General features: G+C 40.0%; 1 protein-coding gene across 4 annotated transcripts in view; it reads left to right on the forward strand.

The window, feature by feature from the left end:
- The window catches only part of smtnb (smoothelin b), a 49,483-nt gene that overhangs the window by 24,866 nt on the left and 5,076 nt on the right, over window positions 1–19,541 (forward strand). For 3 of the 4 annotated variants that reach the window (XM_087792467.1, XM_087792475.1, XM_087792491.1), the window contains 9 exons: window positions 1,707–1,794; window positions 6,502–7,058; window positions 8,114–8,165; window positions 10,032–10,571; window positions 12,929–12,990; window positions 18,230–18,406; window positions 18,483–18,558; window positions 18,675–18,707; window positions 19,203–19,382. In XM_087792467.1, the coding sequence (XP_087648593.1) occupies window positions 1,707–1,794; window positions 6,502–7,058; window positions 8,114–8,165; window positions 10,032–10,571; window positions 12,929–12,990; window positions 18,230–18,406; window positions 18,483–18,558; window positions 18,675–18,707; window positions 19,203–19,382 (1,765 nt within the window). The remainder of the gene's footprint in view (window positions 1–1,706; window positions 1,795–6,501; window positions 7,059–8,113; window positions 8,166–10,031; window positions 10,572–12,928; window positions 12,991–18,229; window positions 18,407–18,482; window positions 18,559–18,674; window positions 18,708–19,202; window positions 19,383–19,541) is intronic. The other variant, XM_087792483.1, reaches the window with a different exon arrangement.

A 19,541-nucleotide genomic window follows, 5' to 3' on the forward strand; every position in this document is an offset into this window, starting at 1 on the left:
TCTGATTGAATTCTGACATTTTGTGATATTATCTACTTGCTATAGAGAGGCTTTGGTCTACATGCTTGATTTTTATTTATTTTTTTAACCTGTCTGTTGACAACGGAGCAGCTTAACTCCTGTGTTTGCTTTAGTTTCTGTCTGATTGCGTTTTTGTGGAGTGTGATTGAAGCTCTCGCTCACAGACGCAACTTAAATATAAAGCTTTGTCTGTCCCTCTTCGTCCTCGACGTCTCACACCTTGCAATGATTAAAACACAAAGATGATTTATGACGGTTTGGCAGGCGTCAACTTGATAAGAGTGTTTGTTCAGCGATTCCACGGCGTGTTTTTTCTGAACCTCTGTGAAGTGCTGACATGATTATACTTCTAGTTCCTTTAAAAATCTGGCCCGTCTTGTTTTCTTAAGGGTCCCTCCCAGACTTGTCAGAACTATTTAAAATGCTACATTTTAAGTACAGTTCTTCACTCATCTCCAATGATGCGCGGAACCCAAAGAGATCATTGCCTTGTAATAGTAACGTCTGCAGCTTCCTCAAGAGTGTCGTGAATCTCCTCGGCAGTAATTGTGTGGTTGTGTGGATGTTGCACACATCCTCACACCGGCTCTATTTATGCAGCTGATATTCCTGTAGAGCATCTTGAGGTCAGAGGCCGCGACAGAAGTGCTGGTATTTACATGGTCTGTCCGTCCTCCGCACACACCTTCCTCGGTTTTTCCTGTCTGTGTGCCAAGCTAGCGCTGAGGTCTGCGTCCTGGACTTTCTCTCCTGCTGAGAATTTCCTCCCATCAGTGCAGATTAAAGGCCAAAGTCATTTAGAAAAGTGCTGGTAATGAAGGACCATCACACTCCAGATGTTTAAAAAGTCTTATTAGAGACGAGAAGAGACGCGAGTGGATTTCTGAGAGGCTACGTAACCTTGTCCACATTATTAGTCTTTTTCTGGGAAGTTTTTTTATAAGGTCTTTGTTTTTACTACAAACTAAACTTTTAAATGATCTGATTATGATACATTTTTAGCCTAAAATTAAGTTGAGTTCAATATATGAATCATTACTTTTACTTCGTGTTATATGTTGTTTTTTTTACGAATATGTCTGTAGAAGTCTTTTGCTGACATTCCTGACAATATGTTTTCGCATAAATTGATACACTTGCATATCGTGATTTACTGAGAATGAGAGGATACAGTCGGCTCCAGCAGCTTTTTAAGGTGAGGTTTAGGCATAATTTGGTTTCGAAACAAATGAAAGCAGTTATGACTGTAGCTATTACGGTCTTTGAATTCTGCAATGCCAGCACAATATTACAAATATACCCTTGTTCCTACAGTATGGCAATATATCGCAACATATCTTAGCATCTGTTGCCCTTGTATCGTGGCACCTACTAACACTACAAGGTGCTGTTTCTAATTTTCCTGAATCTGCCTACTCTATTTATAATTTAAACTAATTAATAGAGACGCTTACTATATATATATATAAAAATATGCTTTATATATGGTTGCATGAGGTATACATTTTTCAAGCAATATATTGATTTATGGTCTAATATATTGGGTTTTTCCTTCTTTTTTTTACATTAAGTTGCTTGTAATACTTGCAGTAAATCTCTGAAAAGATAGTGTGTTTGAACAAAAGTTAATTGAATAACTTGTAATCTTGTTCATTTAAAAAAAACATTTTCTTTTTCTGTTGCAGGAGAAAGAACAGGACAATCGAGGTGAACCTCAAAAAAGGGAGCTACCAGGACAACGGGCTCATCTGAACCAAGAGCAGCTCAGAAAAGGTGAGTTCACCACCACCAGCGTCAACAGGCCACACCTTCAGCGTTATCGCCCACACAAACGTGTGTGTACACTATAAACACACGGTTCAGTTTGGACAGGCAGGACCAACACTGGACACTTGTGTGCCATGAACCCGCGGCTGCATCCGACCGACTCCGTGCAATTTCCTCTCGGGCGACTTGTTAAAACAGTGGAGCAAAAAGGAGCTTTTTCTGCTGAAGTGGCAGTCAAGAGGTCATGTTAGCCCAGACTCTTTAAGCTCCTTCATCTAACTTTATTAACTGTCGGGGTCACCGGAGCTGCAGGCTTAAGCGTCACGGGCTTCTTTAGCGTGAAGTAACCTCATTAGCTGTTTGTTTCTGCAGCTGTTTAATAAAATGCTGTGAATGTGAGCCTTCACTCCAGAATGAATGGGCTTTCTTCTCCGGTGCCTTCTCTGGCAAACACTCGAACATCAACGCAGAGTCACTAAACAGTAGTAGTCGGATCACACTTGAAATAACTTTAATATTCTTCTCCTACATAACTTTAAATGATCTTCTGCTGAGGCTCTTTGGCCTCAACCATGTGGATCTGTGTGGCCTGGTCCACTCTGGACTTGGCTCGCGATGTTCTTCTCACGGACGTGAAGCTGGAGGCAACAAGGGGAAACCCAACAGCCACACCTCTGGTAAATAAAGCTGGTACCAGAACAGAAGCTTTAAGTGGCAACAAAGCTGCTCCAGATTTAGTCCTGCCCTGTACTTAAAGCCCGGGTGAAACATGGGTCAACAAAAGTGGACCACCACGAAAAAAAGTGAAAGTCTTTGGTCAGAAGGAGAGAAGATGTGTTTAAGATGAGGGATCGCGTGAAGAAATACGGCAGGAAATAAAAGATTTACGACTTTTAAGGTATTTAATTTTCTTTCACCACGATGACCCCGAGTCGGTCTGACGGACCCACTAATGTTGGCCTGCATTAACTGAGCGTCCGGACACTGAATAGTTTCGTGAGGTGAGGACCGAGTGGGAGTTTAAAGTTCTGCCGACTCAACCAAAATTAACTTCTGCAGCTTCTTGTCACACATTTTGTTTTGTTTCTGGAAGAACATTATCTCTTTTCCACAATGAAACAAAACAAACTCTCCGTACAAGAAGAAGAAGAATGTCCTGGTGACTCAGAGCTTATCAATGAGATGCTATCAGTGAGTCAAATTAGCCACATTAGCATTACAATGTTGATGTTGAATTACACCACATTTAAAGAAAACACTAATGGTGGAAATCATGGTTGGAACATTTTTGGGTCAAACATTTTTCCATTAGAGCTCTGAAAGTTCAGCTTCTAATTAAAAATAGAAGTGAAGTAAAGGAAAAGGTGAAAAAATACATTTATTATAAAAAAGTAAGGTTGAATGTCATAATAAACTTTAAACCGTAATATATGATGAGTCACAGACCGTGGAAGTATAAGCCATGATTTAAGTAATTTAATAGTTGATTTAATACAGTATTTAAGACCAGCGATCTCTAATTATGTCCATTTTTTTACTTTCGATTTTCTCAAATTTGTCAGTTTGTAGGTGTGAATGTTGTTTTTTTTGTATTTAAAATTTCGAGCCATTCTCCAGTCCAGAGTTGTCTTGTAATATTTTTATTTGCTGCCAAAGTCATCGTAGATTTTTTTGAAAAACTTAATTAAAGATGTTTTGCTTTTTTAACCATTGTCTCTGATGTGCTTTTCTGTCAGTTAAAGAAAAAAATAGAATAACATATAAGAAACCTTCAGGTAATAATAATAATAATAATCTCTATTTATATAGCGCCTGAAATGTTAATAATGGGACAAGGAGATGATTAAATGTTTGTATTGTACTGTATTGCTGTTTGTATTTGGGTTCTGATGGTTCTTAGTTCACTTGTATGGCCTCTAACCACTGCTGCTCGTGCTCCAATCTCTGGTGAGAGTTGGAAAAAGAACCGGTAAAAAATGTGTATGTTTAAACCACCAAGATAAAATGACTCTTATGTGACTATGGTGGAAAAATATGTGTGTATAGTCGGTCGCTGCAATTTGTCAGAGCTTTAAAATCTCAGGAATTTAACCATCTACCTGGTTGTCTGGTGGTTAAAGGCTGGTTGTCATGCAATCTGTGCGAGTTTGATTCCCGGCAGGAAACTGAGCAAACGACTCTCTCGGGCGCTTTTATTGATTTGATTGTGTGCTGCGTTTTATAAAGTTGTTTAAAAATGAGCTGCTTGGCAGAGGTGTGCGCTCTTTTGAGTGATTTTCCAGTTTCCGTCTCTTGTTTTACTGCGTCTTGGCCGAGGTCATCCGCGGGTGATCTGGAACCAGTGCTCACCCATTCTCAGCAAACACAAACATCGTCCTTCTTTGGTTCGTTGCTTCACTATGTGTCACGAAAATAGAGAAAAACTCTTGGCTGGTCTTTGTTTGCGCTCGCACTTGTTGACTGGCAGCACAATGCACCAGTGCTTTAAAGCAAGTCTCTCATTATCGAGGAGACGCAGGGATTTTCCCCGGATTCTTCTTCACGCTGCACATGAGTTCTCCCGATGTCGAGAATTATTATAGTTTGTGTGAGAATTGTGGTCCGGCTCTCGCTTCACTTGCACTTGACTCGTGTGAATGAACCTCGTGGTCTATTGATGGAGTCGCACGTGAGAACGACCCGTTTGTGTCCTAATTGTGTATTATACTCACAAACGTGTCTTCACGCAGAGTTGCATAATCCACCGGCTATCTTCAAAAGAGGCATGTCGTGGTGATTAAAATGTTTATTAGTATTCTAGTAATTATGTGAGGTTATGCAATAACTGCTGATGAAGCACTGATTTAATTACATCGTTTAAAATAACCTACATTCCTGTCAGTGACTAAAACACAGCACTTTATATTTATTATTATTATTAATTGTTTTTATAATGTAGGTTTTAATTGTATTGTATTATATATAGTTTACTGGAGAAACAAAAGAAAATATTTTTGACACAAAGTTTGATATTCTAATTTTAATAATTCAACTTCTATTAATTATTTTAAAATAAGTATCTTTTAAAATTCAATATATAAATGTTCGTACAATAGTGCCACCAGACAATACTAATAGAGTACCGAGCTACTTGATCAAACTTTCAGCCAATCATGTCCGCAGATGATCATTTGATGTGTGAATTTAAAGGTTAAAGAAAGTGCCTCAGTGCTCAATTGCATTAGTCTGACAAGATGGCAATGTTATTGCCATCATTTCTATATTTAATTTAACAGGCTGTGACTTTAAAAATATTAAATTATTATTATTTTTTAATTATTAGAATTGGGATATCAAACTGTTTGAACAGAGAAATTCATACATTTTAAAAATATTCATTTAAAAAATACAATAAAAATAAATTACAACTTTCAAAATAGATATTGACTTGACTTCATCATTGAAAATCATTAGATGCTTAGAAAAAAATCAACTTTTTAAATGAAGGCATTCAATATTGTGATGGTACCGAGATACGTCTTATCTCTGTGGTGCGTTCACTTGCTCCACTATCAATCGTAGGAGGCGGCCTCAGTGGTGGGAGGATGTGGGCTCTGATGTTTGGAGTCTAGTTTCCTGAGGAGTTAAGGAGCCTTGACAGAAAGTATAGGAAGTACTTGTCCGAGTCTCTATTTCACCCCCAGCTTCCTGTCTGACTCCTCGTATTTGCTCACCTCCTTTTCACCGTCGCACAAGCCCCCCCCATCCCGCCATTCATGATCCTTTTCTTCTACGCACATCCAGCCACACAATCTCAAACGCCTCAGGAACCCAGTCCAGTCTGGAGGAAATGGCAACATCCTCTCCTGTCTCCACGTGCCTCTCAGATCTCCAGTCATATTTTCTGGGTTAAAGGAAGTGTTACGTTACCGTGTGGAGTTTTTCTGAGTCGTCTGCATGACGCAGAAGATTGTACATTCCATCATGTGTGACCTGGTGTTTTATGAAGTTGGTCGAGACTAAATGAAGTCATTCAGAACTAGAATTGGAATGATCACGATTTTAAATTATATTTTCTGTAGATTGTTCAAGTATTTTGTTTTCCATTAATACTGTATAAAGATTATTAAGTAAGTAATTGATTAAAAAAAAAAAACCTTTAACTTTAATAAGGGGTGTGAGAAAATATTGATACAATTAAACATGGCTATAATATACTTTACAAGGTATTCATTTTAAAGAGAATTATATAGATTAAAACTTGTTTTGTATCAAAATAAATTAGATTTTTTTACTAACCATTAATATGCAAATATTTAAGGCATTTGTTTATTTTTGTGTTGAAATTAGACTTCTGGCCGCTAGATGGCAGTTATTAGTCCTGTGCAGCTAAAGGAACAGCTGACTGAGGACAAGAGGATACAGTCAAGTCCAGCAGCTTCTAAAGCTGATTTTTGGACATATACTCTGGCATTACTACAAGTACAATATCACAATATATCGAAATACTGCCCCTGTATTTTTTTAAATTTTGAAGTTGAAATTTTATTGCAAAGTATAAACAAACTGTAACATTAACTCGGTGTGAAGCTACTTGCCACTACCTAAGATGGCGTTTGGTGACATCATAAATACGAGACGTCTTTTCGATGATTTAAATTGGTTCGACTTTTTCTTTCCTTTTGTTCAACCAGTATTGATAAACATGCTAAAGATCACCGTTTGTTTTGACAGGCTCCAGCTCAGGAATGGTGTTGGTTCTGGACCACCTCGTGGAGGATGACGGCTCTGGACCTCTTCCGCTCCAGCCTCAGAGAGACCCAGGGGTCACAGAGCCGGACCTCGTCCTACCTCGCCGTCAGAGATCCGACTCGTCCGCCTCGGACAAAAGTCTGACGTCAGTGCTGCCCAGCTCTGCCCTGGACTCCGTGGACTCCACCTTCAGGGTCAGGCACGACTCAGGGGCCTCGGACAGGAGCCAAAGTTCCTTCCAGAGAAGCCGGCTGGACTCGGGAGCGTCCGAGCGCAGCTGTGGCTCGCCTGCGAGCGGCAGGAACAGATTGGGCTCAGATGTCTCGGATTCTAGTCTTGGGCTCCCGTCAAGAAAAAGGGCCGACTCCGCCGCATCCGACCACAGCACAAGAATGTCCTCGGAAGACGACATGAAGGTCAACACGTGCAGCTCCACCTGCAGCACCGACTCAGAGGCGGAGACTCAGTCCACCACAGACCATGAGGGGGTCCTGCTCAACAGCACTACTAATGGAAATCAGGATTTATTGAAGCAGGAGGTAACAGTAACATAATAAATATGGACCTTTTTTTTAAAGATGCATATACTATTTAAATAATGTTCAATACTTTAGTCATTTCTTATTGACTTTCAGCTAAAACTTCTACAATTTAAAATGTATTTTGGCTTCCTTTGATGTTAGAACTGTGTAATTACAGTTTTGTCGCGTCAGTTAGTCTCTTTAGCCTCCTGGAAACATAAACATTTCCTTGAGCCATGATAAAAATGAGTGCAAACAACAGTCTCCGACCGACTGTCGTAAAAGAGGGTTGGTGGTCACATGGTGATTGTGATGTTGCGTCTTGAAAAGTAAAATGGTTGCGTTGGATTGTGGAAGTCATGTTCAAATGAGCCAAATAATCACATAAAATATGTTTATATATATATATATATATATATATATATATATACCGTATATATATATTATATATTATATATTATTTTACTACGTAAGGCTGCTCTATCGACATAAATAATCAATCATTTTTAAATTATATTGTAGGTGAATACATCGACTACAGTTTCAATAGAACAGACTGCATGATTTGACCTCCACCACTAGAGGGTGCCGTTGCGTCGTTCACTTTTTTTTGATAAACACTCTGGTCACACTGTTTGACTACAGTAACTTGGCGACACAAACAAGCGGCTCACCTGTGTTGCATCTACCTGCTGTCAGCGGGAGATTAACACGGCAATGAACCGAGATGTTCTGTCTCTTCTCTGCATGTTGAACATTCTAGTCATAGACGATCTGGTCGCCATGACTCCCCTCCTGTAAATATGTTTACTTTAGCACGACTGTGAGCTTTTTATGAGCCTTTACAATATGAGCTGCTGCTCTACTGTCTTATAGTAATGTAAGCATGTTGGGGTCTCGCTAAAATTAGAACAGAGGCCCCTTAGTCTGACTCTAAACACAAATGTTACATAATGAAAACATCACTCGCAGTAAGTCTGTAAATCATGCGTATCTCTCTTATGTACTTTTTTATAATGTTGCTACTTCCTCAATCATTTTACTGTCTCTCACTTTTCCCTTCATCTGTCCAGATAACCAGTAACGGTGATCTGCCGCTCACTCATGACGAAGTGAAGCCTGCTGGTAAGAGTGACCTTTTTTCTTCACGTATATCCTTATTTACTGTGTTATCTTATTTAATTCTTATATCCTGTACTCCCACCACAAAAATATCCTATGTTGTGTGCACAACACTGGCAATAAAGTTTTATAATGGTGTAGATGGTGATTAGATTATTATCTAAAATAACATTTAAACACTGAAAAACACACCGTAGGTTGTCCACAGCAGGTGAGACTCTATATACATGACTTTTATCTCTTAATGAATGTTATACACAGTATTTTAGGGGTCAATAAAGTTTATCTATCTATCTATCTTAATCAATTTATTTATATACAACTTGATAAGTGTAATACACAAATCTCTTATTGAATGCAATTATATATGATGTTGAACTCTTGGTAAATGTTATTATATACAACTTTATACCCTCAAAAAATGTTATGATATACAACTTTAATCCCTAATAAATATGATTACATACAACTTTATGATAATGATAAATGTTGTAATATACGATTTTAAGGTTGTCATACATTTAATATACACTACTTCGATTTAGAACTCTTAATAAATGTTATTATATACAACTTTAATCCCTAATAAATATGATTATATAGGACTTCCGTATTATGATAAATGTTGTTATATACGATTTAAAGTTGTAATAAATGTAATATACACAACTTTAATCTCCTAATAAATTTACTGTATATACGACTTTCATCTCTTAATAAATTGAATACATATCACTTTAATCTTACATTAAATGTTAACGACACTAATCTCATGATAAATATTATTATTCATGACTTTAATCACTTAATATAAGTAATATATAATACTTAAATCTCATAGTAAATCTAATACTGACTACTTCAATCTTGTAATAAACGTAATACAAACAAATGAATCTAATAATAAACGTTATATATTTAACTTGACTCTCGTTATAAACATTATATATACAACTTAAATCTTGTAGTTAATGTTATATATTCGGCATTAATCTCTTAATATTGTCCTACTTTTGTCTAGTAAGTTGAGTAAGTAATTATTATTTGTAAAAGGTTAAGTAAAGTCTTTGAGTGGCCACATTATGTTGTATAAAGTATTTGTGTCCGAGCTGAAATAAGGAAAGTGTTTATTAATTAATTAATTTATACATTTGTTCTTGGCACAACACATACAATCTCAACTAAGAAAATAACTATGCTAGTGTATAAGCAGACTTGGTGAAAATGTTTTAGGGAAATATAATCTAAAAAAGATTGAATTATTATTTTAAGATTTGACCAACCACCTGAATATATGTCAAAGGTTGAGTATTTAATTTCCCAGGGTTCCCTTCTTAACTCTTGGATCACTTACTATCCTTCCAAGTGGGACATTAGGTGATCAGGTCGCAGCAGATGTTTCGTAAGCTGCAGGAGTGAGTGTGACCGTATAGGGCCAGTTGCACAGAGAGACGCCTGGGAGGAGAAAGTTTTTTAATATGCTCTTATTTTCTTGAATTCAAACAGAGGCACCATCAACTGTCCACTCTGCTGTAAACTGTTTCCTTTCTGTGTGAGATGACCTCAGAAAACATCTTCTCCTTTAATCTTTAGGAGCTTTTTTCTTTCCCTTTTTGGAGTCCTAAGTGTTTGGAAGGATTAAGGAAGAGAATGTAAAGAAAGTCTTTTGAGTGGAAGAAAGGTGCCTCTGAGTCTCACACAGAATCTGATGGATGGGGATTTGGGGAGGTCAGGTCAGGTGAAAGGAAGAGGTGGAAAGGCTTAAAAGAGGGGCTGAATGGAGGATTTTAGGGGCTTTTAAAGCAAGGGCCAGACTATATAAGTATGCTTTAAGTGTGTTTACCCGTCTCTCGTCATGTGTTCTTACAGAAAACGAGAAGAAAGACGTGGTACTGGACCGGTTCAACCGCACCAGCTCCGTGCGGGATCGTATGAGGAAGTTCACGGAGCCCGTCCAGACCCCCGCTGCCAAGAGTGGTCCTGTTAGGAACGGCAACGGCAGCAGCAGCTCAGGGAATCTCTCCAGGTCCATTGAGCGCTTCAGCCACACAGCGGCAGCATCTCGAGAGTGGCCACGCGTGGACGCCAGCATCTGTAAAAGTCAGCCCGGAGGAGGAGGAGGAGGAGGAGGGGTTAGCAAACCTCGAGAGGCTCTGGGCGGGACGAGGAATCCCGCTGAAAAGGATGAGCATGCCTTTGCGAGCTCAAAGAAAAGTGAGACCCCAGGGACTGAAGCTGCAGCGCAGGTCACCCCGGGAGAGGCAGACCCAGACATGAAGACCTTCCTCACCATCGAGATCAAGGATGGACGCTCCACCACCTCCACCTCCACCGGACCCGTGGGCAACATCATCCCCATCAGCAACATGGGCCCGCGCATCACCACCAATGCCCTCGGGAATAAAGGAGGTAAGAAGTGAAATTCATCTTTTATCTTTCACCTTAATATAATATAATATAATATAATACAATACAATACAATACAATACAATACAATACAATACAATACAATACAATACAATACAATACAATACAATACAATACAATACAATATAATAAAGTAGTTTGAGATCTTTGCACAGTATCATTTTATTTAAATTTCCATTTATTATGTTTGTTAGTTTTTTGATTTCTTAGGCAACATCTAAAAGAAAATGATCTTATAATCTCTCTAATTGATTCTCATATTATGGTCATATGTTCACATGTGTTTAATGTGCAGAAAAGTTCCTCTGAAACCTTCTTCTGAAACTAATACACTTCATTATTTTCCATCTTAATCTATCACTGCCTGGAGAAGAAACTTTTTTTTGAATACATAGTCCTTGGGATTGAATCTCCATGATGCATTCTGTTACATTAAATCTAAATCTAAAAGCAAAGAAATTGTATTGTTATTTTTTATAATTATATATTTATAACATTTAAATTGGATGAGTGTCCAGATGTGTTTTGCTGTTTAGTTTCTTATCTTTAAACTTTAAGGAAGGTTCATTATGTATATATACTGTATATTATTTTTTGTTTTAAGAGAAGAAAATATACCAAACTCTTAATGATCGCTTCACAACATCACCTCTTGGCCCACGAGACTCGGCAACAACGAGAACGTAACCCCCAGCGTGGCTCATGTAAGAAGGACACTTGTTAGAGCGGCCGGTAGCTGGAGTGTGGAGGAGTGAGGTCAGAAGTCCACTGCACGCTCCAGCAGGACAATAGAAACAACGGCTGCTTGTCTCGGACACCATTACTGTGCAACTATTCGGTTCAAAGGGCAGTGAAAGATGCAAATATTGACCAGAATCTTACTGTGAAGTGAACTTTAGATTCACACAGACTGACTGATGAACTAATGAACTTCACATTTAATCATGAAGCTACAAATGACCATAATGTACATTACAATAATGAAGAATAAACATGGAGTGCATCATCTTTTATCTTTTAAGGAATGTTAAAGCTAAGTGTATTGGCTAATTTTAAGTTATTTTATGGTTAAAAAAAAAAATCTCTTCATTCGTCATTATTTTATGTTTAAATCCCAGTAACATGCAAATGTTTCTCCACTTGACGTTGCAATATTGTACTTTTTTTAAAGCACTGTACTTTTTCTCACCCATGGTAGTGTCGCTTCACTAGTGCCGGGTCTCCATACTGATGGTATTTAAGGATCACACTCCTTTTTTGGGTTTTCCCCGATGCAAAGGGAAAGTCCTCGGTCTTATGTTTCCGTTTCCTCCCAGTAGCTCCTAATAAGTCCCAACATCACTGGGGCATCAATCCTCCTCTATATGTTGAAGGGAGGTGAAGGCTCGCTGAAGTGCACACTCATCTGGCGTGAATAAAGATAGCTTGTTTACGTTCCAGATTCTCTCGCTGGTCTTTCCAGCGTCAGGACGGCGGCTTATGTAACTGACCGATGTCCACCTTCTTCACACCAGAGCCCACGCATCCCTCACTCCTGCTGTACACGCCACTGATTCCTTATCCCGAAATAAAAAGTGTATATTACTTTATAGGAAGTTAACTGGAAATATTTCCAGGCTGCAGTCAAGATTATCTCTTCATCTAGTTCTGGTACTGCTGCTGGTCCTGGTCGCTCCTGGAGTGCCTGGAACGCCTCCAACAGTCACAGTGACCAGGTGGTAAATTAAGCCCAAGCAGACACTTACGCACATGAGCTCAAATCAAAGTAGATTTATTTTACCCATAAAGATGCTAATGTTTAAGATAAGTTAAGGAACATAGATGATTGATAATTTGCCCGGTAAGTGTAACGGACAAACACATGGATTAATAAAATAGACTCTACCCGATTGATACTAGATTGCTTGATGGAGTCTACTGACTCCTTTAAGAAACATCTTAAGACGTTTTTATTTGTTCAGGCTTTTCCTTGATTTTCTGGAACTCCTGTTGTGTTATCAGTTTTATCTTGATCTTTAAAATATATACTTTATTGAATATTGTTTTGATTGTTTAAGGGCCTTGTGACCCTGGTCTGGAAAAGCGCTATACAAATAAAAAATACTTACTTACTTACATTACTTGATAACTGGGTAAATATACATTTAGTATGGCCCCAAAATAAGGTGGCTAAAGGATTTTAGCCCCTTGTATGATTGAGTTTAACACATCTGGCCTAAAGCATTGGGTGTCCAACATAAAAACGACTTATTAAGTTCGTAAGTACATTGGTGTCAGTGTCACTCAAAGACAACCTGCAGCTTCGACTTCAACTAAGTTGAATCTCCTTCTCTTTTCAGAACTGACTCTCGGTCTCAGAGCGACACCGTTCAAGATGTCTACGTCTGGATCCTCCATCAAGGTAAGAGCTTGAAAAGCTGCCTTCATTGTGATCTTGTTTTAAAAAAAAAGAAAAAAAAGAACCTTGTTCGGTGAGAGGGCGCCGGTGTGTGTGAGAGAGAGAGAGTGAAGGAAGAACAGTGTTTATCAAACACCAGAGGGTAGCCAGTCACATCTCTCCTTCTAGGGTCTGTGAAGGAGAGCGAGCGGGAGAGAGGGAGGAACTCTGGGCATTCCTTGTTTTCTCCGCTGACAATACCCAGCGAGACTTATGGAGGAACAACGTTCTCCTCAATCACACCTGTCCGTCTTCATCTGTTGACGCGTCGTTTCTCCGCAAAGATGCGTCGGTTCCCCGCGTTTCCATTGGCCTGTAGCTCCACTGATGATGGAAAGTGACGGCTGTCAGACTTATGAGTAGCTTCTGGTCTCTGACCTCTCAGAGGAATCTCTTTACTTACGGCCTTCCTCCTCCATGAAAGGAAGTAAGGAGCTGGAGTCACAGTGGGAGGTTGTGATGATGGAGGGATGAGAAGTTAATAATAATAGTTAATTGAAGTGACGAGTTACGTTCAGGGGGGGGCGTCGTATTGGGGTGTAGAGGGGATTTAAGGTGCGGGAGGGACAGTAGAGTCAGAAGAGACGACAAAGATCCTGAACGAGGTGAGGTTTCTAGTATTTGAGATGATAGTCTGTTGTGATTTACACCTAAGAAACATCGTATGATCGTTTAAAACATGATTTCAAAGTGTTTCCCCTGAAAAAATGCATCCACACTTCAACCTCTTGGTCCATTAGTGAGATGTTGGGATGTGTGTATATGTGTGTGTGTGTGTGTGTGTGTTCTCCATTACAAGTGATGGCAACGTCCAGGTTTTATAGTCACTCTCTGCTCGTAGAAGAGTTTAAATCACGGCTCGCTGCACTTCACTCTGGTCAGATAAACTTCTCATGTCTTCATGTTTTAAGTATCAATTGAACTTTTGTATAAATCAGAGACGGAATCAGAAACTACTTTATATTCACCAAGTACTGTATAAGTACTGTATATGTTGACAATATACACAGAATGTTTTAGCTATTAGTGACTCCAATTTGCATGTAATACACATGGAAAATAAAAATAAGATAAAATGGAATAATATACTAACATATTGCAAGAAAGTTCAAAGTAATGTATAGTTTAAAAAAATTACTCACTCATCTTACTTGAACATTTACGTTTATTTATCTAGAAATATCATCCAGTAAATACGAAGGTAGATATTTTCACCTCCTTACTTGGATTGATAGAGAATTATCTATTGTTATTTAACAGAGGATGTTAAGGAGCTTAATTTTTGTGTAAAGGAAAAATCATATTTTTGTATTTTTGATATAATGTGGCTCTAAATATCGGCAGAAATTAATATCTCTTGTTTTTAATGTTGTTTTTCATCAAAAGTTTTGTCGTAGAGTACAGTGTACAAGTTTTTTTTACTTCAAAACTCCAAATGTTACCAAGTATATATTACTTATTTGTATTTAAAATATCAAACTTCACTTTATATAAGACACAATTACCTAAAAAATAACATTTCGGTGAGTTAAGTTAAAGTAACTTGTTTTTATATGTCAAAGCCTCCTACACTTTCCTTTTCCTTTCTTTGCCCCCGTTAAGCTAAAATAAATCGCTCTTTCTATATTCAGCAGATTTGAGGGAACAAGAGAAACGTGTATTGTTATTGCTCAAATCAGGAAGAAAACTCATCGTTTGTTATCAGTTGCTCTCGACTGAAGTCATCCTCCTGTGATCGGCATGTGTGGTCCAGCAATGTGATCCACATCACTTCATCAGTTGTTTGGTTGATGATAAAACCTGGTGATAAAAGTTTATCATCTCAAAGACACCAATCAAAGATAGAAATCATTAAGAGATATTAGGATTATCGCGAGGAGACAACGACTCTGTCTCCAGTGTCGACAGCTGCTGCTGCGTCTCCTCCAGCTGGCCTCCATCCCAAGTAGATAAAAGCAGGTGACGGCTCCATCCTCGTGTTTGCTGTGGTTATAAACACAAGTGTTGATCCGCGGGTCACGCTGGTAACTTGGCTGCGTGGCGAGCATTGTGACACCCACACATGGCCTGTGACAGATTGTCCGTTTGTCGCACGGAGGGATAAGGACCTCATTGTTGACATACTGCTGATCCATGACACATGTTGTTACCCAACCGGCGCGCATGCAGCGCAGATGCAAGTGTGGTCAACAGAGTGGGTGATGGGAAAATAACGCCCGTTTCTGACTACTGGACCACAACGCGAATACACTGACTTATGCTGTGATTTTGCGTTTTGGTTTCTGGTCGACAAAAATGTTGTTTTCTTTCAATTTAAATAAGGTTTTAATGGTTTAAAAATATTTATTCTACTCTATAAGAAATCCAACTGCAACCATCTTCACTAAACTTCACTAAAATCTCGATTAAAAAAGGGTAACATGTTGTCGTGTAAACGGGGTTGTTCATCTTCTGGGACGTCAAGACTTTTGTCAAGTGTGATCCTGGTTTCACCTCAGTTCTGATCCCCGTAATCTCTCTGACCCGGATTAGTCAAGAACCGCGTCCAAAAATTCAAGTGAAGTCCAAATGTTAGTCAAAAGAAACGGCTAAACCCTGAATCATCTGCGGAGGTGTGAAGGACGTGGGCTTTAAATATAGAGAAAGAGGGTGTTGGGATGGGGGGGGGGGGGGGGGGGTCCGGATTGTTGCCACCACTGTTCTCCCTTTAGGCCTGGACGGTGCCTCTGGACCAGGCTTAGTGGAATAATGGGCATGTCCATGTGGCACCTGGAAAAAGGGGCCGGTGCAACTGCTGCCTAGGAAACTAAAAATTCCTCCCTCGTTCATTGGCCGTCGGGTGTTGGTCAATGAAGAAGAGTGAACGACCGGGTATATAGACTGGAATTCTTTGGAACATCTCTGAGAACAGGACGTCCATCAACTTCCTGAATATAAATCATTGTCCAGGAAATTAAAGTGAATATTTCAGCCAGCAGCAGATTCAGTACCAGTGGTCCAGTCATGCCTGGAGTGGACCTGGACTTGCTCTTGGCTCCTGAGCCGTCGGGTGATCCTGACATCCCGTGTGCAGAGTCCGGCCTGGAGGAGGTGATCGGTGAGATGTTTTCTCAAGACACGGCAGAAGAAGAAGAGGAGTCATTCGGAGAAAGAAAATTGGAACAAACACTGCGATGTTCCGTGATTGAAGTCCATTCGGACTTAAAGACCTTCAGACAGCACGTGGATGCTCAGTTGGAGGAGGCCACGTCCAGAATCGCTCCGCTGGCCGAGACTGTGGCTTGGCTCCAAGAGGAGAACTTGAGGTTGAGGATCCAGCAAGAGAGTCTGGTGAGACAAGTGGAGGTTCTCTGTCAACTCATGGGGCTGACTGACGCCATGTCACTCTCCATGCCCTTTACTTCAAAACCTCCAACCAGTGACGAGCCCGACGACAAGGAGTCGGCACCTCAGGAAGTACCCGACCCTGAACCCTCGGACCAGGAACTGATCGCAACAGTGGACCCGGCATCTGCCGTGTCTCAAGACCTGGAAGCATCTTTGTTCGATTCTGATCTCACACCAAGTAGTCAAGTCGAATCTGAGAGTTTGAAGTCGTCTCCCATCTGTCATCCTCCCACATTTGCATCCTGTCGCTCGCTGTCTGCTCCGGCTCTGATGGCCGACATGTCGTGTGACGTCGACACGGTACTGACGCTTCATATAGTTCATATCTAGAAATGTTTTTGTCTTTTAGGATTTTTATGTAGATTTTCACATTGTTGAGCAATGCATATTTTGTTTTTTTTAAATAGGGGTACGTATCGTGATATAGGTGCAACCGTACGATATTTTTGTTTTCTTTTTTTAAATTGAATGGCAGCAGCATCCTAAACACACTAATGATACTTCAATTTACTAAATTCTAACAGAAGGATCTACTGTGTGTTTGTATTTCACAAGATAAGAAGTACAAATCCAGTAAATATTTACATAGATCAAAGAGTATACAATTGATACAGTATCATGAAAATAAATATCACAATATTTAAGTGATAAATATCTTCTTAACCCCCTATTTTACCTTTCAATAATGTGCCTTAACTATCTCATTCGTGTTCTTTACGATTGTTATGGTATCTGGTTTTGAAGTCCACCAGGTGACCACCAATAATGGTGACCCTGCGGCTGTGCAGGGGTCAGTGTGGACAGAGAGGGGGCAGCTGTCTGAGCTATTTCTGGACTGTGTAACCACAGCAGTGTTGAGGCCACAGCGAGAGACTCCCGCAGCCAATTACTGCGGCCGAGCACTGTAGTGCTGTTTACTCTGGAGTGAGAGAGCTGCTGACAGAGTTCTGAAAATCATTACAACAATTCTGGGGTTTTTTATGACTGGGTTCTGAACTGAAATCTGGTGTCAACCTCTTTCTTGAGGGCATTGCGGTCAATGTGGCAGAATTCCTCGGTCAGATTGATTTCTGGGAGTTAGTGAATGAGCTAATGAAAGTTTTAGCCGATAAGATGTTTGAGATTAGAGATAAGACGAGATCCAAGAACACTTAACTCTCTGTCTTATATCGACATGAGACAAAACCATTTCTTAAACAGACACTGTTAAATTAAGAATCTTTTATTGGCATTTTGACCAGGCAGTTATGAGAGTTTATTATACAGTTGCAGTACATTATGGAACTTGTTGGGAATTATGTTTCCTTCAGGACTGTGTAAAAAAATAAAACGGGAAAATGTACTTTTATACTGGGGCTGAAGTCCGGTATATGGACTTGACAATGGAAAATATTTTACATTTTCTGACAGAATCCTCCATTAATTCTACTGGACTTCTGATCCAGTTAAGTCTTTTATTTATAATAAATGGTTGCTCTTTGTTATTTTGGATGTTCTAATTGAAATCAAGGAAAACTAAATTAAATACCAATGTTCTAATACACTTTGACCAACACAATTTTCAAATTATTCATTAATAACATTACAAAGATGTGTTATTTAACAGAAATTAAATTGTCTTCTGTTGTCTTTTAGTGGAACACAAGTTTTACATTTAAGACAAAGGCTGTGGGCCGCATTCATTCTTTTAAGAGGGATGTAAATGTACCTGACTTTTTACATGTCTAACATGGATGATTTTATATCGCAATGCAGACCAAGGGTCTCAATTTTGCCTCCTGTACCCGTCAGTAAAAATAAGTGTCTGTGGTTGCAGATGGAGAGCGCTCCAGTCGTGGCATCAGAGCCGGCGTTTTCATCCGGACCGACCGTCCAGGTGCAAGTCCCGACCATTCCCAACGGCTCTGCCACCCTCGCCAAAGACACCTGCTCTGGAAAGATGACGGCGGAACAGTTGGCCGCCATCGAGGACGAAGAGCAGCTCGACAAAATGGTACTTCCCACTGCGACCTTTGAGCGAAGTCCAATATGATCAAATCCCTCATTTTTTTTTCATCCGTGTCCTGCAGCTGGACGAGTCCAAAGACTTTGAGGAGAGGAAGATGATCCGGGCCGCCATGAGAGACCTGCGCAAGAAGAAGAGAGGTACTTGTCTACTGCGAGTGTCGTGTTTGCGTCCAGCTGGAAATCTGACACTCAAGTGTTGGAATATTTTAGTTTTTTTAGTCATTTGCTCCGTATTTGTATCCATCTGCCCTCAGAGGCCATGCTAGGCTGTACCCAGGAGGAACTAGGTATGTTGGGTTTGCTTGAAGTGTTTCATAGTCTCCACGTGTGCCTGCTTTTTTTCTCCGTCTGCACCATCCTGTCCTCGTCCTCCCGATGCATCGACCTGATCTGAGAGGAGGGGGACATGTTGGGCAGAATGCATGAGTTTCGACAGAAGAATAAAGAGCTCTTCCGTCTCATTCTTAACCAGAAACCGAATGTCGCGGTGATGTCATGCTGCACACAACTCAACATGTTCCAGGAGCATTTGTGCGTTTGATGTGTGATGTTTGTGCAACACTTGACAGCTCTGTCAGAGTTCCACCTGCAGATGTTTGTGTATTCAGGAACTTAATGGCATGGTGGAAAGAATTCCAGAATGCGCTTCCTCAAACTTGGATGCAATCTCTAGTCTAACATCCATCTCTCAAAAGAGAAGTCGTCATCCACCTGTTTTTTTTTTCTTTTCCGCTGACATTATTCTCCCTCCGTCCTCTTTTTCGTGGTTCCCCCTCCTTCAGACCAGAGAGAGAAGGAGCGCGAGACTCGTCTGCAGGATCTGCGGCAGCAGCGGGAAGAGAGATCGCAGAAGGTTCGCACTGGAGTCGGGAGCGGAGAGTCGGTGATGAGGAAGGTGGAGAAGTCCAGCGACGGCTCGGTGCTCAGTCAGGTCACCAAGACCAACCGCTTCGCACAGTTGGGTTAGTAGTTCGTACATCCTTGATCGTATCTGTTGAACTTGTGGGACGGGAGCATGTGACCCGCCAGATAGTTGGCTCAAAATCAAAGTAGATGTAGATGTTTATATCTTGAACCAAAAAATTTAAGATAATTAAACAAACATAGTGTGATTGAGTTTG

This window comes from Callionymus lyra, chromosome 1 (assembly GCF_982586985.1).
Source record: "Callionymus lyra chromosome 1, fCalLyr1.hap1.1, whole genome shotgun sequence".
Lineage (NCBI taxonomy): Eukaryota > Metazoa > Chordata > Actinopteri > Syngnathiformes > Callionymidae > Callionymus > Callionymus lyra.